Raw genomic sequence first — 27935 nt, forward strand, 5'->3', positions numbered from 1 at the left:
ACAAGGTCCTTGATATAACTTGTACCTTGTATTAACAGTATTGGAAAACCAAGAAAAACAAAGACTTGGGACCTAAAATTCTGCTTTTTTTTAAGCATGACGTTGTATTAACAGAACTCTTATTATCAGGGTTTGACTGTACATGGAGTTATACCAACTGTCTTCATGATCTTCTAAGATTGTGGTATTTTGCAATGGTTTATGTTCAATGGACACATTTCAAATTACATGCACAATTATGAAGGTTTAGAGCCCTCATTTTGTGATCATGCAACTAAACAAAATTAAGATCTGATTGCTTTTCACTGAGAGCCTTGATTTCTAATATTACTGAAATCCGTCAATAATCATACGTATTTCGTTGAGCCGCACAACCAAACCACTTAATGCGTAATTTCCAATTCAAATAGCATATGCTATAATGAAAGAGGGTGCTGTTTAAAATTACAATAATTAATCTACTTCCAAACCTAGAAATTTGTTGTCAAGTTGGAAAACGTACATGCCATATTCTCCTCCACAAAATTGAACTATACAGTCTACGCACATGAGAGTGACGGCCAGTGCAATTTTAACTCATCATTTACCGTATCCTAATCAGTGCTGCGTGGTAGAATTTCAGTTGGTGGCAAAGCCTAGAGAAAGATTTCAGGCAACTACAGAAGTTCATATTGCCCGATTTATATTAATTTATATTTCCAGAACAGGTTTGAACTTCATCAAAAAATAAAAAATAAAAATAAAAGTCCCAATTGGGTTCAATCTTTGAAGCTGCAATAAACGTTTTAAATAGCGCACGCACCACAAAACCACCACCCACCAAACGTACTTCATTTTCAAGTGCATGCACGTACAGTACATAAACGTCATCAAGAGACCAACATAACAAAATCTTAAAATCTAATTTAAGGCATGCATTTAATTCAACTGTTCTTGCGAATTCCATTATTAACCACGAACTTGTTTTCCCGACAACCTATCAAATTTAATACAGCAGAGAAAAATGCATGAGTTAAAAAAAACACACCCCCAAAACCCCATGGTGTTGCTAAAGTTACTAAAATCGCCAAGAACGCGATACAACTACATTACTTGCTATCACAGTATCGAATCGGGATACAGGAAGCAAGTTCTCCACCCAGGGTGTACTATCGGTTGAAAATAAAATAGTCACTGGGGACAAGGTTGCTTCAAACGCTGGCTTTTTTCATAGGCCATATACAGCGCCATACTTCCTGCACCGGGCCCATTGAATGAGCCTCAGCTCAATGTGAGCAATTTTGTTTGGGAACGACCTCCCACACCATAAAGAATGAATATAATATTAATGCCACGTAATTGCCAATATCTGAATAAATACATGCGATTCAATGCTCTTCATGCCTGAACACGCGACTTGGGGAAAGTTTGTCGACACACCCATGTGAAGTATCTCTTGAGGAGAAAGGAAACCGAAGATCCAATGCCACTACCTCAGTCAGTCTTAGGGAGGGAATCGATCAATAGACCTTTATTAATGGGAGGTAGAAGGCAATGGTTGTGTATCTCTAGGAAAGGCATGGGTAAACCTTTTGTGCATTCATTGTTGATAAAATAAAATACACATCGAAGAATATCGAAGAAACTCCTCCGAGACACAAGCACGCATAAAGCATGTAGGCAGAGATCAAGTGTAGATCGACTAAGCTTGGCAGGCCAGTATATGCAGCCAGCTATTGAACATGTGCCAGACCAGACGTTGGTTCATGTATACCTTATAACTATAGGGGGCAAACCGTCAATGGCTTCAATTGAAATGACTGTACATCCATCTAATTATAAAATAAAAAAAACAAAAACAAAAACAAAAACAAAAAAATAAAATAAAAAAATGACAAGCTTTCGTTTGAGTAGCTTTTGTTTCCCCCTCCAGGCCAGGCCACGTCAAGGGGATTGCATTCCGAAGACCAATTTATTCACTAGGGTTTAGACATGCCCTTACGTATACGATGGTCAGATGTATTATATTACAGTATATCTTTCTGGTAATGAAACCAAGGATTCCTCATAAGCACCCTATAGGCACTGTAGCTCGCAAGCCTGAAGAAACCCGCAGAGAGAAGACAATAAAAAGCAATAACAGGTTTAGTTAGAGGTGGGAGGAAAACTCTAGCAGAATATTCCGGGGAAAAAAACCCACGGAATCAGATATACAGTAGGGACTAAACATGTGTGGTCCGGGCAGGAATTGGACCCGGGCCATAGCGGTGGAAGGCGATGAAAGTAACCACAGCGCCAGCCCGACTCCCCAAACGTCGAGTTAACACTAACATGCTTATTCTTAGAACCACCTCTCTTTTACACAGATCAATTAGCGAGTAACTACACATGGTGTATATCTCCACACTTCTCAAACACCAAATAAATACTTCAATTGAAATAGAGGAACGGTTCCAGCACACAGAAAGGTGGGTACACTTGACAGGACAAGCAGTATACAAATATTTCTACAAATCAGAAGGTTACCAATTCCCAAACTAGCTTAGAAATAACTGATAATACATTGTAATACATTGTAATACATTGTGTATACTTATTTTTAACACATAAAACTTTAAAATAAAATATACATCGAAATGTAGACTTTTTTTATACAATCTACCTCAATATCATTGCTATAGCAAAGTTCAGTGTAACGCTCAACAAATAAATCGCCTAGAGTGGGAACTGAACCCGAGACCAATACGAGTCCTGCTCCTCTTTTTTGCACCTCGCACTGACGTAAAACAAATCTTGTCAGTATGACATAGATTTTTACAATAAATTCCATATCTTGAGCTAGTACATGAAGCCTTAAAAACTTCAAACAATTTCAGAGAGATCCATACACATTCATTAAGCTAGTGGGACCATAAAATCTTCACCTTCCCTTGGAGGATAAGTGGAAACAATCTATTTCTAGTTGTTACTGAAATTTCAGGGGTCTAAAACTAACTTACATAATTACACAAATGCTTTGAACTTCTTGGCATACCATTTGCTTTCATGCAGAGTCTCTCGCACTGGATACACGGTAAGCAAGTCTTACCAAGGCCAAACTGGAAGCTCTAAAATCCTGTTGGCACCGTGTGCTTCCGAACGACAAACTTTAGGGATGCACCTTATTAAGAAAGTTAGGATCGGTACCATTTTTTTTTTCACTTCAAAACCACAACGTACGAATGATTTGTTCTTCTGCTCAGGTGAACAAAATCTAACACATTCACCCACTGTTTGATTTTGTCAAACTGACCAGGGTTGGGGGGAGGGACCTTTTAAGAAAGTTTCCATCGGTACCGTGACCTGTGAAGAGCTAGCTCCGACACTGGGAGGGATCTTTAAGATGAAGGCTGGTTGTTAGTGATGTGGTTCAGCAAGTCGATGCGAGTAGAAATGCCCACAATGACCTCCTTGGAGGTGTAACCCTCTTCGCCAGAATCTTGACGGGAGAGAAAAAGGCAAATCAATCAGGGGAGAATGCAAAACTGAACAGGTGTTAATTACTCAAAATTTACCTTGAGGTTTTAGTGGACAATTTTTACAGGTTTTAACGGGGTACCTTATTAGGGTTGCTTTTGCAATTTTGCATTTTCCCCCCCTTTTTGATGATGACAATGAGTCGGTGGCTAAAAATGATTGTCTCTCAAAATACTGATCCATATGTTGCCTACCGTAGATGTCATCGCATTTAATGGGCAATAGTTGGACAAAGATCAACTCATTCTTGAAATGTCAGATGTTTCCATGCAATTTTAGTGCTCTGTCGTGTTAATGAAATACAATTTTGTATTAATTGATAAAAAAAAAATAATTGCAGTTACATTATAACATTTAATGGGTTCAGTTTTGGCAATTCAGCCAAAACAGCTCCTGTTTTCCCTAAGATTTAGTTTTTTTCTTCTGTTTTTTTCCCCTGTTCTTTTTCAAACACTTCTCCATAGTATTTGTACATGTTTTTCTTCTTACCCACACACTTTGGTACAAAGTCTGATCAACTTCAAACTTGGCAGATACTTAGGCTTCCACCCGAAGATGAATGCTGAAGATTTTCGTCACGATGACATTATCAGGTGTCAAGTTACGTCACATTAAATGTGCATTTTTTTCTCCATAGATTTGTACACGTTCTTTTTTCTGTAGGCTTTGTACACATTCTTTTCTCCATCGTCTTTGTACACACTCTTTTCTCCATAGGTTTTGTACACGTTCTTGTCGTCATCATGTCACAGAGTCATTTCAAACTACCGAAACACATTTCTAGTTCTTGATTCTTTTCAAGCAGATCACCATCATTTAATCATTTTTTGTTGGTGTTTTTGCAAAACGGGAAAGCTTGAATACAGTAAACAAACTCAGCCCGTATTCAGAACTTTTGCTAACAAAGATGATACTACATTGTAGCATTTTTTTTTTTTTTTTCATGTGGGCCTTGTTCGTTGCCTGTTGCAATACCGGTACATGTACTTACAAAGTTTCTGGTTGTGAGTGACCAACACAAAGTGATCGTGGTCCAGAATGCGTGACAACTGACCAAGTGTACTGTCAAGGGTCACCTGCAAGGTTAAAGGTCATATTTAGGCATTGATTAAAGCAGCAACATGAGGTTTAGTAAGTGTGATCAAATTGACAACTGCACAAAATATCCCCCAAACACTGTGTGATAACTACACATGAACACTTGTTTTTACATAATGTGCAAGGATATAAATTATGATATGAATCTATTTAAATAATGAAAACACTTGTCATATGAACATTATTATTATTATTATTATTTTTAGTCTCCTTTGCTATAAACCCGACATAATGGTTGGGAGTAATCTTATCAAATATCTGGGATAATTTGCTGACAAGTTTCACAGCAACAGCCAATTATATTGGGTACTAGTTGCAGGATGCTAAACAACTTCTCCAGAATTTTTCAGCAATGAAATTATCAGCACTGTTTCCAACCTTAAAGGGCGCATGCAATGTAACTTTTAAAATGCAGTCTTTGAAAATGCACCGTTGTGTCCAATTTAACCCCATATTCATTTTCGTTTTGCCATTTACAAGGGTATTTTGGTGCCCTTTTGGTTTTTATGCAATTCGTCAACGACACCACGAAGTAACACTCTACCGTGTTAAACCATATTTTTTTCGATTTTCAGTTTTTTGATTTTTAAACATTATTCATCAAGGCCTACCATTGCACGAAGTTTCAAAGCTTCAAGAGCTTTACTTTAATAATTACGCTAAGTATCCATGACAACTTTTGCGCAAAAGTGACAATTTTCGTTTTCACGAAGTAACACTCAAGTTCCATTTACCATTGCAATGCATGGCGCGCACTCTGCTCTTAAGTGAGCAAAAACGTTTTCACGAAGTAACACTCTTCTTGTAATTAGTTGTATGAGCGCGCGCGCGCGCTGACCTGAAGTTGCACTTTCCTCGTTTTGAGTACATTGAATTAAGAGTGTTTAATTCGTGAAAACGAGAATTTACAGTTTCGCAGCCTTTTCGGTTTCACGAACTAACACTCATCTTTTTTCTCTTTTTTTTCTTGTTTATTTAATACACAAACGGGTGAAAAACAGCAGATTTAATCAATTCAATTCATCAAGTGTCCACAACGAGAAACCCAACTGAAAATACTCTGTCGTTTTGACGCAAAGTGTAGAAGGCGTTCAATTTTAGTTGCCGTTTTCTCCGATTGCTAGTTTTTACTGGTATGTAGATGGGTGTTACTTCGTGGTGTCGGTGACAAATTGTAAATTCCCATATTCATGAGCAAAGTGAGCAATCATTTCAGGAAGAAACTTCATCGTTACAGCTGAGATACGGCACCAAAAATTGGCAGAATTTTGGATATGTTGCGGTCGTAAATTTTCTTTTCTTTGGTGATTTGTTGTTGTGACGGTACATGGCAGTACCGTAATTTTCGGAATATAAGCCGCGGCTTATACGTTGAATTTGCCCATGAAAATGTTTACTGCGGCTTATACACAGGGCGGCTTATACGCCGAGACTTGAAGAATAAAAATGACATTTACATGTGTATTTAATGTACTGGTACAAGAAGAGATGTGTTGCTGAAATAATTATCAATTAAGAAAGTCATTAACAAACCGAAAGCACATCCCACAAAAAGGTACCGAGCGGTAAAAAGTACGGCTAGTGAAAGCTGTCCCTTGGACATCGACAACCGGCCGTACGTGATGCTGCCTACATGTATGCTGCATGCATGCTGCAGGGATTCCCCATGGACCACACCATTTGTGGTAATAAAGGGGTGCACTTTCTTGGGAACAATAATTACCAATATTTCCCCAGTTTAAAAAAAGGAAAAAGACAACTAATACTTTTTATGGAGTTTGAAACATATCTTTATTTGATAATCAGTTGTTCAACGTCACAATATATTTTTTTTTCTTGAAATGTATTCAAAAAACGATGTAAAACTCAAAACAGGGGTGAAACCACCCCTACAAAATTAATGGATTCGTCCATAAAAATCTCAGCATCGTGTTGATTGTTTTCGAAGAAAGTTACATCCAAACTTGAAGTTTTGACGTTACTACTTGTTAGTAATCACAACAATTTGATAAGTTTTGCTGTAAAAACGGACTTGTTTATCCTTTAGGACAAAACAACTCAGGGGCTGTTGCCACAAAGCAGGATTTGTAGCGCTCCAGTCAGACAACACATGGTGGGTTGCATACTCTCTCAAGTGCTGGGGGAAAATAATGTCATTCGCCGGCACAGGCTCACTGACTAGCCAGCCGGCAGCAATTCCCGTTTTTTATTTCTTATCATCAATTTCCATATTTGTTTGTAAGAGTAATCGACTGTAAATGATTTGACATAACATTTGTGGCCCTTTTATAGCTTTCGTAGTGCAAATGGAACTGGTTCAGAGCATTTTGACTAGAATTTGGAGGCCTTACAAAATTGAACTGCTGCGGTCGGTGCGGCTTATACGCCGGTGCGGCTTATACGCCGACTTCAAATCTTAATTTGCAGATTTTTGCGTGCTGCGGCTTATATGCCGCGCGGCTTATATTCCGAAAATTACGGTAAGCCAATGAACAAACTTTTCTCACAAATGTTTTTAATGAGCAAATTTTAGGGTTCACAATTTGATCAGAAAACCCCTAAGCTGAACAGTGTCTTCCTGAAATTCATAGCAACAGCGTCCTCAGTTGTCCGGAAAAGCATGGACAATTTTAAATGTTTATTGAAGTGCACTTTTCAATAATTCACCAAAATGGGAAGTCAAATAGTTTGCATACATTTAAGAGGAGTAGAAAGTTGCACAAAATGACTTCCTCAGAAAAATTCATCTCATGTACCCTTTAAAACTTAAACATTGCAGGCAGTGTCCAGAGAAGTTGATCAGATTCCTGCTACTAATACCCGATACTATGGGCCTATTGGGGATAAACCTCTCCGCAACTCATCCCGGATATTTCATGAGATGGCACCTTTTTACTTTCCCTTACCTTTTTAAATTGTTTGTAGAGTATCTGTTCCACCAGGGTGGTGGGCTTGACCCGGCCGGCCATCACGTGAGACATCAGGCTGCCTAGGGTGACTACACCTAGGACATCTCTGCAAAAGAACCATGAAAATAGGTAAAAAAAAACAATCACAACGCCTCAAGCATTGAGGCAACATTTTGTAACAGGTGCTTTGAAATTGAAAAAGAAAAAAGAAAATACAGTTTAAACAGACTGTCACAGACAGTCAAAAATTCCATCCACTTTCCCTGCCATGCCTTTTATATAGGCTAGTCACCAACAGTCAGATTTCACTGTACATTTATGTGTTAACTTGCAGCCATCTCAATAATGTCTTTAACGGTGGTCACTGATCGCTGGTTAATAGACTAGTCTGGTATTCCAACGACTAACGATTTCAACCACTGACGTGATGTTACGCAATGTTACACACACGCCCATTCTACTCGTAATTGAGGTTACACCTCTATGTTCCGACACCCCTATGTTCCGACAGCACATATTCCTATTCCTAACCCTAACCCTAACCGGGAGTAACACAATCTAGGTTGTCGGAACATAGGGGTGTCGGAACATAGAGCAGTCACCGTAATTGACAAGCAAGCGTCGTGCGCCCACGCGTTCATGCGCCTTCGATCGTCTGATTATCCCGAATGACCCGTGACGTTGTGCACATACATAGTTGAAATACCAAGCTGGCTTTTTCTACACACTTGAGCATGAGCATCTCATGAACTGTACACTGCCACTGGGAGTCAGTTAGGCCTAGCGGTACTTTCCCCGCCTTCCACCGCTGTGACCCAGGTTCGAATTCCACCTGGGCCAATATGTGTTTTGAGTTTTCAGTCCCAACCTGATTCCGTGGGTTTTCCCCAGAATTTTTTTCCCGGGGTTTTCCTCCCACCTCTAAAACTGTAATTTCTTCTCATTGTCTCCTCTCTACAGGTTTCGTCAGGCTTTCGGGCTACAGTGCCTAGGGCACTTTTGAGGAATCGTTGGTTTCATTACCAGAAAGAAATAAAATGTAAAAAAAAATATCGGAGTATCTAGCAAACAGAACAAGCTTGAAAAGATGGTCTTGCCTTACCCTAGTTCTCCCACCACAGGCAGCTGGTCGAATCCTTCCCTCTTCATGATGTTGATGCCTTCTTGGCAGGTCACCGTCGGTAAGACTGTCAGCGGGGCATCAATCTTCAGGACGGCCACCTTCAAATTCCACCACCTGTCAGCGTACAAACAGTTCGGGGTACAGATTGGAAACCAAAGCTAAGGCCACCTTTCCATGTACGCACTTTGTTTATCCGTTAGGCAGACATGTTTCGTATATGTACATGTATGTGTTGCATACCTCCTAATCTAAAACATGATCTTTTGGTATTTACAGGTACATTTCATGTCCTTTTAGACTGTCAGTCAAAATTGCTTCATGGGGCTTTTGGATGGATATACAAAGTATACAGAACAGATAAAACAAAATGAAGCTTTACTCTCAAGGCAAGCCCATTGCATGTAGATACACTGAATCTATATATCGGCTTGAACATCATAAGGCATTATTTAAATTCTTAAACTAGTCTTATTAACCCTAACTCCCCAGCCTAATTTACTAGGAACCATACCCATTCTAGCCAATTCCAACACCCACATGGGAAACTGTACACACACACTGCTGGACTTAGTTTCTGGAGGTATGCCAACCCCAGTGTAAAAGACCATCAGTTTATTAGGGGTACTGTACCTATCCCAACAGATTTAAACAAAACCTGTTGTTGAAATTTGATGGGTTGTGTTCGGTTAATAGGGTTAATTAATGCAAATATGTTGCTACTCAAAAAGGTTGATTTGTGAAACGGTCAAGTTTAACAAAGACTGTACTACAGCCTGCCCCCAGTATGGTTGTTTCCAACATAAGAGAGACATGGAATATTGATCTTGGCCCAGGGGCATGTTTAGCATATCAAAGGCAATATATTTACATATTTGCATTATAGACCATACCATTCTTTCTCGGGGTTGTGACCCTCGTGCTCCACGTCCATGAAACCCTTCTCTACCATCCATTCATCAGACAGAAACTTGGTCCTTTGAGAAAAACAAATAAAAACAATTATCATCTCATTCTGCCTGTGAATTTTTTTGTACTCTAACCGTAACGTACCTGAATCCATCAAAATCCACACCCCTGTTTCGGGGGATTTCGATGGATTCACGATACCTCTATATTGAGCTGTTGGGGGACTTTGGCGGATTCAGGATCTCAACAGATTTACTCCCGCCTAACTGGTGGATTCTGATGGACTCACTGGCCACTAAAATTGTTGGCATGGCCAAATTGATGAATTTTGGCGGATTCAGGATACTTTCTAGTAAAAGAGTCCAAGGGGTTAGGGCTAATGTACCGGTACGATGCATTGAACCCATTAGCACATGTGATACATTGTGTTGATTCACTAATAAAGCCATCAAACAAGAGAGTACTCAGATGGTGTCAGGGAATAATAGACAGGGTGGTTTTGGTAGATGGTGACTAAAGAGTTATTGGACGTAGCTGCTATTGTTACAACAGCCGCAATGCGATTTTTAACTGTTATCGTTACGGCATTGCAAAATCACCATCTATACCACATTTATAACTACACTACCCGTCCAACTAGAACGCTTCTGTAGCTCAAATGGTTACACGTTTTATAATTTTTAAAAATATTTTTGAAATAGTTTTCTTTACTTTCATTATTTTTAAACAAATTGTTGTTTTTATTTAAAAAGATTTCGTTTTGTTCTTTGTAATCTCTGGGGGATTTTTTTTTTTTCAAAGGAAAATATAGCAGACACTACAGTAAGAATTAGGCAGGGCGGTTTCGGGCGCTGCATTAACTATAGGGTTAATAAATCTACTTACATGTAGTTTCTGACAGAGTCTGGTAGGATGACGACACAACGCTGGCCCTCTGTAAGTGATTTGGCAGCCTGCAGAGCTATAGACACAGCTGCTCCACAACTCCCACCTACCAAAACCAAGACCAAACCATCCATCATTGTCCATTGGTGCATTTGACCACGGATCCTCTACACAAGGATTTACTTCCCCAAATTTCTGGTTAGAGGCGTGATATGACACTTGCGCGTCGTGCGTGCGTGCGCAAGACTCGGCGCACAACTGCAGTCTTTCAGTGGTCAAATTTCTGTCAGGACGCCGGCTGTTGGCGATCATTTACGCGCGCGCATTGTTGTTCTTTGCATTGTTCTATGTGCGGACGCGGCATATCACGTCCCTAGACAAACCATTCCGTACATTTTGTACACAAGCTTGGACGAGTTGTTTATCCTTGTGTAAAGGATCTGTGATATGACATAGAGCAGGAAATTAAGAAAAAGGTCCCAATTGATGCTTGTAGCATGATTGCAAAGATCTTTGCAAAGTTTTTGTGTAACTGTCTATGATTTTTATAAACAGCATACGTTCCCACGAACACATACATGTACATTATACCTGTACAAATGTACATATATGTACATGTACATGTATGTACATGCAGTACATGTACAGGTACCGTACATGTTCTGTATTGTAGTACATGTACATGTATTTGGTCTGTAGTATAATATCAGACTTACAATATAATTATGTGTACAGTTGGATTTGAGATATTAATTTCCATGCATCAGTGAGAAGAGCCAGCCAATATGGCAAAATTATGAGAAAAAAAACCCAGATGTTATATCAAGTGAGGAAGTACACAGACCGGAATGATAAATTCGGCAAACGATTGCGCAGTCTGCAGGCCTACATGTTTGAAATAAAATGTCTGTAGTATACAGTGTGAACTATTATAGGGACCTTACATTTTAAAATGCGCCCAACTGGGCTACAAAATGTGTTTACATGAAATGATATTAATTTGAAAGAGCATTTAAAAGTAGGATATAAACGTCCACACAACCATCCTGTCAATTTTGTGTTATTCTTTCGAGAACCATGCAAGAACAAATTTCAGGGGTCAATTGCAACTCTCAAAAATCGCGCTGTTGTTGTGAATCCTGCCTCACAGTGTATCGCATTATGCGGACATGTGAGAAACAACATTGGTGTATTGGCGCTGTGTGTATAATATGACACACCACAATGTGTTGCATACATTAAATGGACATGGTTGGAAAATGCTTAGGCCACAAAGTGTCCGCCGGGTCCGATGTAAACAATCATTTTTTTCCTTCGTCTTTTCTCGGGAACTGTCAGACATTAGGTAAGTTTCCTTTCAACCACCTGGAGTTTTGAAGCAGGACGAGTAAACGATCCAAAAAAAATACCCAATCACAGTCATGTTGGCGATGCTCTTACAATTGGCATGGTCAATTGGTTTGTCCATGTGTTGACATGTGAATGGATGACTTGTGAGGACACGTGAGGACCTTTGAGGAATTTGCAGGGACTTGTGAGGACTTGTGATGACATGTGAGGACTTGTGAGGACTTGTGAGGACAAGTGAGGACTTGTGAGGAATTTTGCAGGGACTTGTGAGGACTTGTGATGACATGTGAGGACTTGTGAGGACAAGTGAGGACTTGTGAGGACCTTTGAAGACTTGTGAGGACATGCAGTGGTTGTGAGGATTTATGAGGACTTGTTTGGCTTTGTGAGGACCTTTGAGGACTTGCGAGGACTTTTTTAGACTTGTGAGGATGTGTGAAGACTTCTAAGGACCTGAGGGGAAGAGTGAGGATTTATAAAAAAAAAAAACCTCGGATTTGACTACAACAGTGAATCTTACCACACAGTAATCCTTCCTCCCTGATCAGTCTCCTGGCCATCAGAAATGACTCCTTGTCCTCGCATTTGTCCCAGTCGTCAACTACATTGTGGTCTAAGACAGTGGGGATGAAATCATAGCCGATGCCTTCCACCTCGTAGGGAGCATTTGGGTTTGTTGGCTTGTCAAAGAACGGCGGCTCCAGTGTAGAGCCGTGGGGATCAAACGACACAATCTGAGGGGAAAAGAAAGAAAAAGCAATTCTGACCCAGTATCCCCAAAGGCTACAAAATGTGTGGTACAAAACGGCTATGAGTGAAGCTCGGGGTGGAGTCAGACAGACAGCGACAAATCTCTTTTTTGAAGGTGTGGTTGCTTTTTTGGGTGTGGATGCAAAGGGAGCAGGTTGCTGACAGATATTTCCGGCCTCGCTTGTTGCGTGTCGTCATCCATTCCGAATACCACAAAACCTTTTCATGTGCTGAGTTTTGACATGTGTCTTTAATATACACATAGTTCACCTGGGTCTCGCACCCAATCTCTCAATTACTACTTAAGTGCACCCAATTACTACTGAAGTGTTTACTTTCTTAGAGTTTAGGCACTCCCCTGAAGACGGTCAGAGCATACATGTACTGACCGGAACCTGGAGTTTATACATGTACCTCTGGTTCTTTTCAGAACCATTCTCTTAGTTGAGAGATTAATTTGCACATGGTGTTTCCGCAAACCTTTCATTTACAACCTTTCATTACAAAAACTAGTGTCTACGCTTATTTTGTTTTCTCAGTGCAACCTGAGTTTTAAAACAACTTGCAGTATTCTCAGCACAACAATCTTTAGACCACATGTAACTGGCTACAAGTCCATGAAAATCCATTCCATGGTTTGGCAGTATCTGATGGATTATTTTGACATTGACCGGACCCTGGCGCGGGGTTGTTTTTTAATGAACGTCGATGCCAGACGGGTTCAGGCCGTCACCTGCGGGTAGCACCACTGATCTCTATATAAAGACTGGATAGCTAATAAAGAGCCGCACAATGTACGAATTTGACGCCATATTGGTGAGACCGGCTGGTGATCTACAAAGGACAAGTTGTCGTTTTTATAGACAGCTTGATTTCTTTTGTAACGTCGCGGCTCACTTGACTTATATTTTGGCCACCACCACTGACCAACTGACCAAGGTTTACTACAATTTGTCTAACGTAGTGGTTACTTTTATAATGCCGCAAATCACTTTTTCGGCGTTTTTGAAATAATAATCACTACGGAAATGTGTTCCTTGTAGAACATCATAATATGTGTACGTGACAAAAATGCGCGTCAACTGTTGATACAACGCGCGCGTATTTACGCGTAGAACATTCGTATTATGCGCGGCCATCTTCGTGAGACCGGGGGCGAATTGGTCAATATGCAAAGTCTACTGTGTGAATGTTGTATGCATATCCGCTATCCAGTCTTTATATAGAGATCAGTGGGTAGCACACACTGATATTTCCGGCCTCTCTCGCTTCGAGTGGGTAGCTGACAGATATTTCCATCTGTCACTTGTTCCGAAAGCCGCAAGTGGTTAACATGTTCTGAGTTTTGACTTGTGTCTTTAATGTACACGTTGTTCGCCTGGGTCTAGCACCTAATCTCTCACCTTGATATCAGGGTTCAACTGCTTGAGTTTCCGACCAATACCCGTCATGGTACCACCAGTCCCGGATCCCATGACAACCATGTCAACCTTGCCTAGTAACAGACAAAGTCAAAAGAAATATTTTATAGGTATTTACAGCTGTTGTCTGTTCTGCTAAAATTTAAACAAGTGTCTTGGGAACCGCCTATTAAAAAAACTAGTTTCGTTAAGCATGTGTTTATATATAAATACTTCTGTTTTATTTGCTATTGTGTATGTAATACTGGTGAAGCACATCTGGGAAGTTTACTTTGAAATTTGTTTTCTTTAAACTAAATTCCTAGGATGTGTGAAAAATCATTTTAAATTGGAGGACTCGGGACTGTCAGGGTAATCTACGTGTTATGTAGCTTCAAAATATTTTAAAACTTCCAATGACTTGTCAATCATGTCCTCAACAGTTACATGTAAGAGCTCCCGGCCTGCATAAAGCAGGATTTATCGGATGTGACTGTTTATGTAACTTGATGCAGCTATGCTTTGACTGTCGGTGATTGATAAGCCAGCTGTGCTTACCACTCTGCTTTTGTCCGTTGACTGAATTTGACTTGTCACAGAGCTCGCTTTAAATATGATCTGACTGTTATTGACTAGCCTGTGCAAAAGGCTAGCAGGGGAAAAGGATTGATGTTTTGACTATCAGTGACTGTTCAGATAGCAGGAGGGTTATTGACCAAAATATTTGTTTCCTCTTTAAAATGCTTTTTTACTAGATTGAACCATGACACTGGTATCCAACCTTCACACTGGTCCCAGATCTCCTGGCCCGTGGTGTCGTAATGGGCCAGCGGGTTGCCCTCGTTCCTGTACTGATCCAATATGACCGAGTTTGGTATCTCCCTGTTCAGTCTCTGGGCCACGCTGATGTGCGACTCTGGCGAGTCAAACCTTGCCGAGGTGGGCGTGCGTACGATCTCGGCGCCCAGGGCCCGCAGGACGTACACCTTCTCGTTGCTCATCTTCTCCGGCATGACGATGATGCAACGGTAGCCCTTGACGGCGGCTGCCAGGGCCAGGCCGATACCTGGAGTGAAGAGCAACAGAAGAAAACAACAAATTGACCATACATAGTCCCTGGCTTCATGTATTATAGTTCAGATTAGCCCAAGCACGTTTGTGCGTGCTCCTTGCATGTTGTTCTTTTCATGCATTTTTGGATTACCCACCAGCGATGTTTGTCATGATTGACCGTAGCTGGCGGGGTTCGGTTGCGTAAAACACAAAAATAACCTCCTGCGCATTGTATGGACGCTGTGCAGTCGATAGGGGTCAATTACTGGCTTATGGCATTTGCACTTAGCAATTTATCCTCCCGTAATCTTTAAATTTTCAACTTTTCAAACTGCAACATTTTTCACAAACCGTTGTCAATCTTGGACGATTTACAGTCTTTGGTAGCAAACGGGGCCTCAAAATGTAGCTAACAAAATTCTCCAAAAGTCTATATAAGTGGCGTCATCATAAGAGGATCAGATTTAAAATTATGACCCCTTCAATAAGTGCGGACTTTCTTTCTTTTTTGGCGGTGTTTACAATGAGCCTGTTGTGGATAAACGTGTCCGCAACTTATCCCAGATATTCAATGAGGTGGCTCCTCACCCGTGTTTCCCGAGGTCGGTTCGATCAGCGTGTACCCTGGCTTCAAGACGCCTTTCCTCTCTGCCTCTTCCACCATCCGTAGCCCGATCCGGTCCTTGACGCTGCCGCCGGCATTGAAGAACTCGCACTTGGCCACTGGCAAGAGAACGCAAAAACTATTAACCCTATCCCTTCAAAATCCTCTTTGCCAAAGTGGAGGAATTTGGAGGATTGAGGTTACATGGCAAAAGTGCATTACTGATTTCGTAGGATGCACTTTGTCAAGGTCTTGGGCCGGACCATGTGTTGCTTTTGCTCAGCCATGCATACAAATATAGTCCTGGATTATGCTTGAAATCCTCAGTACTGCTCCAGGATGTCACTTGCCAAGCCTCAACATATTGACGGTCACTGCCGCAGGATTTTGCAGGGTTCAGGCAGTGGTCACCCCTCCGTGGACCATATTCAAGAAATAATGGCGGAATTTGCAGGATTGAGGCTACATACAATGTATGCTATTTTTCCATGAGGCCAATTGGAGGATTTTGCAGGATTGAGGCTACATAGTACATCCTACCAAAAAGGCCAAGGGAGTTATAGGGTTATTGAAAGAGATGTAAATTTTATATTGGGTTTTGCCCCTCGCAAAAATAATGTAGCAGTAAAAAAAAATTCTGAGGAAACTACACTTTTTTTGGGGGGGGGCCTAAAACAATTACCATGAGATGATGAGAGTATTTCTTTACCCTTGACAGGATTTTTTGGCTCTGTATGATTTGTACCTTTGGTTTAAAAAGCTTGTAAAGACTGTCAACATCTGTATGTTTGAGCCACTTTTCAGATTATCTGGTATCCAATGAAAGGCATTCACACACCTTCTCGGTATGTGAATGCCTTTCACTGGATACCAGATAATCTGAAAAGTGGCCCAACTTGGAATTCAAGTCCTTTCATTTAATTAGTTGTATCTCTGGACTGGTGTGTCCAATTGAGGTGGGATGCAGATCATTTTGTAGAGTATTTACTATACCTTTAGACTCTATAGATTAAGTTTGCAAAAAGAGAGTGCTAGTGTTTTAAAACATGTATTCATGGATTCACTGCTACTTATTATTGACACTGTGTTTTCTGTGTTATTTAAAGGGAATGTACAACATTTGCTTTTGCTGCAATTTTCAGAAATAAATGGATTTGGAGGATTAATATGTTATAGCAAATATTGTTTATTAAACTGACTTGTTTCACCTTTTGGGCTTGTAGATGCTGGGGAAAAAAAATCATGTTCTTGAAGTCTGGTTCCCTGACCCCACTTAAGATGAAACGGAGCAATTAATAGACTTTGAGGAATTGTAAGGTCAGAGAATCAGTCTAGCAGGCTTGTACCCCTTCACAGGTGTGTAATCAATTGCAATGAAAATGCGGAATAACCAAATGGGAACAATTAGGAGCAGTTTTTGAAACAAATACAGTTTTTACAACTACACAGAAAAATACATCTTTTCTTGAAAATGTCAGCACACCAAGAGCCACGATTTTACAGGATGCTTTAGAATGTCACTCCCTAACAATCCAGTAAGGTATTTCGTGATATTTTGTTCGTTTTTTGATGTTTGCAAATGTTGTATCTTCCTTTTAAGGGTTTGCCAGAAAAATTCAAAAGTTTTTTTTATTCTATAGAATGTGTTGGGCCAACAACACAATGAATGCCCCACATGAACATTGTCATTTAGGTTTCATGAAGGCATCCATTTTTATTTGCAGGGTTTTCTTATTTTTAGCTTCTGAAGTAGGGTCAGTCGGTCAAAAAAAGTAAAACAAATAACAAATTGGAAGAAACAATTTCACACAGGGTCGGTGGTAATAATAATATTTTAATAATATAATATTTTTTTTCTTGGGTCTGGAGACCAAAATATGGTCCGTCAGAAATGAGAACCAAAGAAACAGACAGGGACGCTATTATGGCAAGGACGAAGCACACAATAATGGCCTGGATTTGAATGCCTAACCCTTCAACCATGGAAGACCACCTACACAAGGCTGCAATGTATATATTTGTAAAGGACAGTTTATTCTAGTTGCAAAAGTGCCTACGTGTACATTGTGTATGCAAATTATATGAATTTCTGATATGAACTCGTGGGAGTTCTGCTGTGACAATTTCGACATGGAAGTTTTGCTTCTTATTTAAAGGGGCACTAGGTCCTGTTAAATCCCCCAAACTTTCATGTTTTGGATTGTTTACTTATAGCCTACATGTACTTCAAACATCTGGTTGAAAGGAAACCAACCTAATGTCTTACCGTTCCCGAGAAAAGACGAAAAAAACCTGCTTGTTTACATTGGACATGACTGAGTACGAATACTTTTTTCGTGTCGTTCTTAGCTCAGTGTACGATATACACGTTGTGTGTCTCGGGACAACCTCATCCCCAGTGCTTACTTTATTTCCAACCTTTGAGAGAGCAGGTAGTGGTGGGTGCGTACGGCTCGACACCCTGAGGACGAGGTTGGTCTCGGGATCACAGTGGTGACCAACATGTATACATGTGTGTACATGTGCATACATGTATGTACACGTGTAAGTGAAGGTTGTGCTATATCACCTTTTACAGTGTAAATAAAACAGGGAAGTTTGCTACTTGTGTGTTTCCCAGTATTTCACTGTCTTGACATGCTCTGCACATTTGCAAATTCTTCGGATTCTATTCACATACACATGTCCATGTGGAAATGTAGGCCTACATGAATGTACATGCAGGAGACCTACCGTACATGTACCGGTATGTGTGTGTATAATTTTTGTATTAATAATTTTAATACGATTTTTGAACACACCCTAACCCTAACTCCCTAGGGGGTGTGCAAAATAATTTATGTATTAAAATTTGAGGATTCAGGACAGTGTTAGGGCATGGGCTACCAGCTGTACTGATTATCTGAATTTGTTTTTATCAGGGGTGTGAGTAACCACTGATAAAAATAGCTGAAAACAGCTGAAAAAGGTGTAAAAAAGCTGAATTTTTGAGATCTCTTATACTTTTGTACACAGCTAGTGAGGGAAAAAGCTGAAAAAAAGCTGAAATCCAAAACCAAAAAAGCTGAAATCAGCTTTAAAGCTGAGATTTCACACCCCTGTTTTATCTTCCTAATCTTCAGGAGAACAGACCCATGTGCCAAGGACGCACTAAGACTAGAGCAAGGACAGTGGCGCTATCCCGACTGTGCGTCAGGAGCTGAAGTTTCCCAAGGCATTGTGGGTACGCTTGTCTTCTCCACGGTGATGCACCCGCTGCCTGCCGGGACGGACTCACCCCCAACGGAATCATCGAGATGGACCGGTGCACCCTGACCTCTGGAGGTCAGGAGGTCATGCCACGCCACTTCCACGTTCTAATCGCTTTCTGGGTCATGTACCCGCGGCCGCTGCGCGCCATGTACATCCACCGGCAGGAGTACGCCACGAACGCGGACGACAAGGCGCAGTCCAGCCCCGTGGCCGCAGACATGCGATCCACGCTGTCCTGGGCGGTCAAGTTCTGGATCGCATCCCACCGCAAGACCGTCCAACGGACTGACTACAACGAAATCGCCAACCGCTTTGCCAAAGAGGTAGATTTACTTAATCACGGCCAAGTCGGCGAGCTCCTCAACCACTACCTGTTTGTGCACGCCAGCTCCAATGCGACGCTGAACGGGACCGATGATCAGATGGAACTGAGGTGGATTCAGGGGGAGACTGAGACGAAAGTGAGGGAACACCCCGATGTGCAGTGGTTTCACCAGCAGCGGATCCGGCAACGGACAAAACAGAGCTTGCAGTTCCAAGATCCGTCCTATTCCATGCAGTGGAGTGTGTGATTGTAGGAGAAGGGGGGAGGGGATGCTGATCGAGGTACAGCATTGCCCTTGTAAGGGCATAGGATCATTTGTACCGTATTTATCCCAAAGGTACATAAATGACCAAATTATCATCAAAAGTTTACTTGGATTGAAGATGATTCTAGTATTAAACACCCTGTGACATTATTCCATCTGACTTGGTGTCATTTAGAAGAAATCAAGAAAAGTAGGTGATTTCCAAACATCAGTCTTTTTGACTGATCGTTCAAAATAAAGAGTTCTAAAAAACAAAATCGTGTTTCGTTATCAAAAGGTTGGGCATGCTTTTTCACTGTTTTCTTGAAAAGCGTATTATCCACCGAACTGAAACTTCAACAGGTTAGGTTTTGAACATTCTTCTTTGGATTTTGAGTAACTCGTGTTATTATTGTAAACAAACAAAAATTGCAAATGACACCCATTGATTACTTTTTTCGAGGCGGTTGGTTATTTTTTATATCGATTTGTGTACAAACATGCAGGCTTCTAAAATCAATTCAGACGAACAATTTTTATGCAGGGAAGCAGATTTTGTTGATAGTACCGTACACCACAAAGTACACATAGCTCATGTCGAGCTACATGTATTGACCGGCCGGTAGCTCGACATGAAAATGCCAGAAAATTGCAGTTTTTACACAGGTCGCAGCCCTGTGTAAAGGGGGCCCTATACATTGACACACTTCAACAGTACTTAGTTGTTCGGGGGGGGGGGGGGGGGTCAAATAGAACTTTAAATGGAGCTAGAAATTTAGTAGAATTGAATAGAATGCCTTGACTTTTTCATACATTGTGTAGCTCAGTGAATATGTACAATAATAGAAGTTGCAGGTGACTGAAGGTTAAAAGGGCCCATGAAATGGATTTTTTTTTAAATGCAATCCTTTATATTTAGGCTTACATGTACCTCTGTGTTCCATGTTTAGTTTTTATGCTAAATTCTGCATCAAACAGCAAAACTGTGATATCATTCAAGGCAGAAACTTCAGTGTTTTTACATCTGCTTCAGCATAAAAAGTTACCAGAATGTGTTGGTTTTACTGTGGTTATTTCATTTTGCTTTAGGTGATTCATCTGTTGTTTTCGTACAAGTATGACAGTATGAGACAATGAGAAAAATGTATAGCACTACCAATGATTTCAATGAGTAAAGTTGTGTTTATAATTTGAAGAGAAAAATGCTAACCCGAAGACTGTGTGCCTAAAGTGACATCACAAGCAACAGCGTCCTCAGTTGTCAGGAAAAGCATGTTTACAAATTTAAATGTTTAAAAGAGTGCGCTTTGCAAAACATTCTGATAACTGATAACTACATAACCATGGTAATGCCGATCACAATATCTTTAGCTTTAAGATGAACAATGAAATGTCGCTTTTGTTTCATCGGTTCGGCATCCTACATGTATCTCTCTAAAACTTTTTAATAAAAGCCTAATTAAAAACGAAATTTGGGTAAACGGTGTTCTCCTCGAAATTTGACGTTTATTTCCCGGGTAAATACTTCATCTATGACGACAAAAACTGCACAATACCATCTGTTATATCCTGAAGTATTTATTTTTAAAATAATTTGGAGCAATTAGGCTATATCTTACATAAGAAGTAGTTTTACTTACAGTTTTATGAATATTTCCGTTTTAGATTTTGTTACAAAACCCAACACAATGGCACATCTGGAAAATTCGCGATTACGCGCCAACGTGTATTAATGCCTGTTATCACGCGTCTAACCAATTAAGGCAAGTTCACTGAGTGCATTTTGTACTAGAGCTCAGAACAGTCGTTAATCCTGGTGCTATGCTGTATACAATGTAGATCCATGGAGTTTGCACTTACATTGTATTATAAGCCAACAGATGCAGATAATCCTTTTTCTCATTTAACAAGCAGCTCCAGGGAGCTGGCAAAATGTGGATGCTAGTATGACGTCAACTTATGAATAACTGCCAGGACAAAAAGATCAGTACTGGATCCTGCCAATATCCAGGCAATGAGCGGTGCCAGCTGCTACATGTATCGGTAGTATTGCATGACATTTATTGTGTACATAATCGCGAACATTTACGGTGTTGGCGATCATGATTCTTCTATTTTTATGAAATGCAGTTTATAATGTACTCCAGTACATATCCGTACATGTACAGTACACGTGTATACAATTTACATGTTTTTTACCTTTTTTTTAAAAGATTTAACCAAGACGATGGTAAAAACTGAATGGGTAAAATCTTACTGGCCTCCACACTTAGACTTTGAACTTGGGGAATTTTTTTTTACCAAGATCGACCGCACGTTAAAGGAAGCAATCTCTGCATCTGCCCAATGAGCCGTCCGATGTTCTTGATCGTCGTAACATATCACTATGGAAAATTGTTCGCTAATTGAATGATGCCATGAATTACCGAATGGTACATGTAGGTCTAATGGTGCCCATAATATCTACATAATGACTTTCATATAAAAAAAATGAACAGAAATTCAAGTGCCGTGTATACCCGCATTCCCTTGCGGTTTGACCAATCACCAATGCAAAAAAGTTGTTTCTTCAACGTCCGCAAAAGGCGAACACTTTACGAATGAAATCACAACCAGCATCCAAACAGCTCAAATTTATGGGGTCCCAAAAGTGGACCCCGAAATTCGTTCTCGCACGCATAATACAGGAATAAAACAAAAACGCCCAGTTTTGAAAGGATAGTTGTTTGGATGTTTATATCCTACTATTAAATGTTTTTTCCGATGAACATCATCTCGTTCAAAGTGCGTTTTGTAGCTCAATGTGGATGTTCCAGGACCCAGTGTCCCTTTAATAGGTATGCATGCATTTATAATATTAGAGATATAAAGAAATAACATGCGGCTGCAAAGCACCGGTAGTTTACTGACTGGATTGACTTTTAACCCTAACCGCCCTGAATCCTCCAAAATCCTTTTTGCAAATTGGAGGAATTTGCAGGATTGAGGTTACATGGCAAAAGTGCGTTGCTGATTTCGGAATACGCACTGTGTCAAGGTCTTGGGCCGGACCTTGTGTTGTTTATGCTCAGCCGTGCATAAATTTAGTCCTTGATTATACTTGACATCCTCCGCACTGCTCCAGGATGTCACTTTCTCTGCCTCAGCCTATTGACAGTCATAGCCGGAGGATTTTGCAGGATTCAGGCAGTGGTCACCCCTCCATGGACCATATTCAAGAAATAACAGAGGAATTTGCAGGATTGAGGCTATATGCTATTTTTCCATGAGGCCAATTGGAGGATTTTGCAGGATTGAGGCTACATCCTAGCAAAAAGGCCTAGGGACTTTAGGGTTAATATATGAATCATAAAAGTTCTAAAGAGAGCCTGACATTTCATTCTGAGCTGAATTTTTCACAGGGGCACAAAAACCAAATTGCACCATCAGGCCCTCAAACTTCTAACTCTTAAAGGGACACTTCGTCCTGGAATACGCCCAATTGGGCTACAACACGCATTATGAACGAAATGATGTTAATCGGAAAGAACAAAAGTAGGATATATATATCCTTTAAAAATTGGGCGCTTTGGTAGTATTCTTGTGTTATTCGTGCGAGAACGACTTTCGGGGTCCACTTTTGCGAACCCAAAAAGTTGGGCTGTTCGTGCTAGTTGTGATTCCAGCCGTAATTAGGGTTCCCTTTTGCGGACGTGTAAGAAATCACATTTTGTGCATTGGTGATTTGTCACCGCTGTTCGTGAGAACGGTGCTGTGTATGTGTGTATCTAGTAGTACTAGACACACACAAGGTATAAAATATTGTACATTGAAAGAAAACGACCTTCCACGACTAGTCGTTAGCACTTCAGTGACAACAACATGTTCATGTATAAACCATGTGTTTGATGAGTACGCGTATTTTTTTCAGTCGCGCAACCATCGTGCAACCGACTATAAGCCGACCTTTACACAATTCGTGCGATTCACAATTCAGTGCGCCACCAAGAGTTTGCAACAGAGAGTTCATTTTTCCCAGTGCATTGTGGGAGAAGGTCGAAAAATTCGCGGCACGGGACATTTGAAATTGTTAAGTTTTTTTCCGGTCAGTAGTTTCGTAAGCGTATGATTCGAATATATATGTTCCCCCTTTTTTTTCTTTTAATCAACATGGTGTTTTTTGATGAGTCGGCAGAATGCTATGCCCCAATCTATTACAAAATTAGCTCACGTTGTCTACTGACACTCAATTCAAATGGACCGCGCTTTGTCGACCGTAAACTTGAAAAATGGACTCTCCATGGCAAACTCTTGGTGGTGCACTGCACCGTGAATCGCCCGAATTTAAAGAAAATCATACAATCGCTTGAGAGGCTAACATCACTAGTGACGTGGCTTTAAACTTTCTCACTAGAGGTTCCGGGGTTATCATTTCTGAGTGCATTGTCTTCTTATTTCACTTACACAGTTCACATTTCAGCCCAGCGCTTTTCCCGATGTTGTTGATTCGCACCAGCGGGGTGTGGCCAATCATCTTCAGCACATTGGGCAGGATTTTCTTCCGCGCTTCAAGGAGCTCCCTGGGGGAACCAAAAAAAATAAGAAAAATACAATGTGAAGAAATGATTCGTTGAGATGTTAAGAAAGCAATGCATGTATGACACGTCCCACCTGGCTTTCGTACCGGTAGGAAAGCGCATACATGTAAACAAAGCGTGACGTCATTACGGTGGGTCTTAAGTCTATTGTGTCTCGTGTTTTCTAAGTGTAATAAACTGTACAGGGGAGATAATAAAAAAAACGAAACCGAGATATTATTGCTAATTGGAACAGAAGTAGGGCACATGTGAATGAAACAGAGATATCCTCTGTTAGGGTTGAATCTCCTCTTTAAAATGACATCCTGATCATGTCATTACATGCACGGTTGACTGAGCAGTGACCAATTTTATGAAACGGTCTACATGTATTTAGAGAATTGCGCCACTTTTCAATTGTGTTTTTTTTTGGTGTCATCTGTCACAGAGCGAAAGGCTATGGTTGCCAATCAAAGCAGTTGGGGGGGGGGGAAAAGAGACTTCACCATGAAAAGTGGCGCAATTCTCTAAGTAGACCCTTGCATAAAAATTGGTCACTGCTCAGTCAACCGTGAGTATAATGACATGACCAGGGTGTCATGTTAACTCTTTCAGTGCCCGCGAAATTTGAAAAGTTTAACCCTAAAGCGCCCAACTTCGAGCGTTTATGTTAATTGTTCAAAATTCTGTAAAAAAAAAAGTAAATAGGTTTTACTCACTAAATTTGTTGTTGTTACTCTCTGGTATATCCTTGATATATTGGTAAGTCAAAAGTAGTCACAAACATAGTGATACACCCTGAAACACTGGCCTGAACACAGGGAGATTCCGCACTTTTTGCAGAAAATACGAGATTTAGTACTGCGCCCTCTCGCAAGAACTCGAATGAAAAAATAAATACAGGTCGTACATGCATGAAAATGGTACCATTAGAAAGAGCAAGAGCGCCCCCTTTTGATAACATATTTACTCTACCTCGTACATGTACGAGGTTTGGCAATTTTAAGTACGAACATTTACGAACTTTACCTCGTACATGTACGAGGTTGGCGCTATTGGACTAACAAATATACCTCGTACATGTACGAGTTTGGCACTGAAAGAGTTAAAGAGGAGATTCAACCCTAACAGAGGATATCTCCCTTTGATTCACATGTGCCCTACTTCTGTTCCAATTTATAGCAATAATATGTCGGTTTCTCTTTTTTTTGGATCCCTCCTGTACAGTTTATTACACTTAGAAAACATGAGACACAATAGACCTAAGACCCACCGGAATGACGTCACGCATCGTTTTTCGTGATTCTTTTGCAACAATTCAACTGCAGGGGGAAATAGACACAGCAAATAATGCAAATTATAATAAACACCTGACATACTAGTATGTAAATATACATAATTTATGTACACGTACATGTAAGAATCAATAATTTGATTCATCAGCAAATCAATGCTGAAAGTTAGACTGATTTTTTTTGTCTCCGGACACTTGGCCTCCATAAAATCAACAGGTGGTGGTGGTGGGTTGGGGGGGGGGGGGGGAGCTCGTACCAGACTTTCAATGAGGTGCCGATGATCATCAACACTATATTGTGTAAAAATACCCCCGTACGAATAACCTAGCTGGCTACAATGTATGGCCGAATTTTGTGCACAGGTGGATATTATTACCGGTACCAGTAAAGTCTATTTAAGTTTTTTTTTTGGGGGGGGGGGGGGGGGGGGGTCAGAGCAAGAGGGGGGGGGGGGGATTTCACATTTTTTTTAATGTAGGCAAAAAAACAATGGAGTCAAAGCTGGAAAGGGGGGGGGGGGGAATGTACCCCCCTCCAGATGCGTGCCTGCTTATAGTCCCAAGCTTCAGGCATGTTAGGAGTACTTACGCGTTGGACTGGTGATTATGTGGACTGGTCTTGGGATCCACTTCCAGATGCCAGGTGCAACGCGAGGGCAGGTCAGGTGCAATCCAGCTGCTGTCATTGCTACTTCCCGCAGACATGACCGATTCAGATACAGGAACTCAAAAAACAGGGAAAACAGTCAGGGAGTGGAGAGAAACAAAACTTTTCGGAGGACGACTCTTTATAAACTCAGACCTGTGGAGGAACCATAATAATCAGTGGTTTTATAACCATCATATAAATTTTATATTGAAAGCCCATTTTGTCTAGTCTTTTTTTCACTGTGTGAAATAAAACAATGAGTTTTGGGCAGAGACATCATTCATTTACTTGTACATGTTTATATTTATTTCACTGTGAATCAGTCCGGCAGTTTTTTTTCCGTTCTTGTGCTGGCACTTCCTCTGCGCATGCGTACATTAGTACATTATGCGCCTATCAATTGTTCCCCCCCTCCCCCCCCCCCCCCCTGGCTGCCCCACCCAAGTCGTGGGGATTCCGATTGTCACTTTGAAGTGACAAAATCCCCACTTTTAAGTGACAATCCCCGATCATGCCCCGACATACATACGTGGGGTGCCCTAGTAGGCCTAAATGCATATCCATGTAGCACGCAAATGGTAAAAATGTAATTTGAGTGACCAAAATCCCCACCCTGGGGCATGAAAAACGTGGCCAAATCCCGACATCAGACCTGGGGCTGCAAGGGGGGGGGGGGAGCTAGGGGGAACATTTCGTCGCAGAGCTGACATACCGGCGAATCGACCATTTTGGCGATTTCGAGATTTTGATATTTTTAGGGTTTATGAAGGTTGCTCTTTCAAGTATTTATGCCAAAATTCTGAATTTTAGTCTGGATTTTGAGATTCAGAGCCCCCCTTGTGGCGAATCACTCACAAAAACAAATCCATAATTTGACATAGTGACGAATACGAAATTTCGCTGGTAACCAGCTTATGTAAGGTGTGCGCTCAGAGTACCATCGAATGTCATTTGCCAGTTTGTCGGATTGGCGCGCGCCTACACGCGCGATCCGACAAACTGACGAATAGCTACAAGCAAATCGCTGGTAACCAGCTAATGTAAGGTGTGCGTTCAAAGTACCAACAAAGGTTATTCGTCAGTTTGTCGGAGGGCGCGCGCGTGCACGTGCGATCCGAGAAACCGACGAATAGCATACAAACGGTGTGAAGAACAACCGGCTATTGGAGATTAATGTAATTTGACAAACTGACGAATACGTTTACGATCAAATAAAATCATATCGTACAACTTCTCTGATTAAACAATCGACCTGATAGATACTAAGTTTCCTATTTTACTCCGAATACACACTAAAAGGGTTTTTATCGAAACATTATGGGTAAAATACGGCGCCCAGAAAAAAGGTCCAACTTCAAACGTGAATTACTCGAAACAAGGTTTTCGCTTATTTGTCGGTTTGTCAGGTCTGCGACGATTTGATAGGCGCATTACTTAAGTATCACACATTTCGCAGGTTTCTAGGAAACAGCCAAGTATCATTGTGAGAGCAACATGCATGGAAGCATGACAGTGAAAAACAACACGTGTAGAGTAGAAATAAACCGGGCGTACGCCTGTACGCGGACACTGTACACACACATGGCATAGCAGGCCCCTATCGCATGTTGAACATGTTGAATGATGTTCATTGTCGGAAAATTGGTTGTAAACGTAAAACACATATCGAATAATCGCAACCAACGAACTGCCCCTATCCTTAAGACGTAATCACATTAAATACACACCTTCAAAGTCCTTTAAATGTAATCAGACACTGATTTGATCTTTGCAAGATTGCAGCAGATGGATTGTCGAGTAGTGTCCACGTATACACGAAAACTAAAACTACGTACATGTACATGTACGTACGTACGTACGTACGCACAGTACGTACGTGTGCGACCGGTCTGTCGCGCGTCGTGTCTGAAAGCGCCAGACCACCCCGATAAATCGATTCTTATCTTTTTCGAAACGCTTAAAGGGAATCGACACTTGCTTTAATTAAGTCTGCTAGCTCTAAAATATTGTGTGTGGGGATCTGATACCCGGTTTATTAGAGA

General features: G+C 40.9%; 1 protein-coding gene across 1 annotated transcript; it reads right to left on the reverse strand.

Moving 5' to 3' along the window:
* Positions 1-317: 317 nt before the first annotated feature.
* Positions 318-27738, reverse strand: LOC119735587 (cystathionine beta-synthase-like). The gene is made up of 13 exons (XM_038209350.1): positions 27621-27738; positions 25834-26046; positions 23838-23953; positions 15558-15692; positions 14698-14982; positions 13920-14011; positions 12287-12500; positions 10417-10522; positions 9516-9599; positions 8605-8739; positions 7500-7608; positions 4487-4571; positions 318-3457 (listed from the first exon to the last, which is right to left on the reverse strand). The coding sequence occupies exons 2-13, from the start codon at positions 25947-25949 to the stop codon at positions 3357-3359; spliced, it is 1578 nt and encodes a 525-aa protein (XP_038065278.1). The 5' UTR covers positions 25950-26046; positions 27621-27738; the 3' UTR covers positions 318-3356.
* Positions 27739-27935: the final 197 nt, after the last annotated feature.

The sequence above is a fragment of the Patiria miniata genome, unplaced genomic scaffold (genome assembly GCF_015706575.1).
Source record: "Patiria miniata isolate m_02_andy unplaced genomic scaffold, ASM1570657v1 HiC_scaffold_29, whole genome shotgun sequence".
NCBI lineage: Eukaryota > Metazoa > Echinodermata > Asteroidea > Valvatida > Asterinidae > Patiria > Patiria miniata.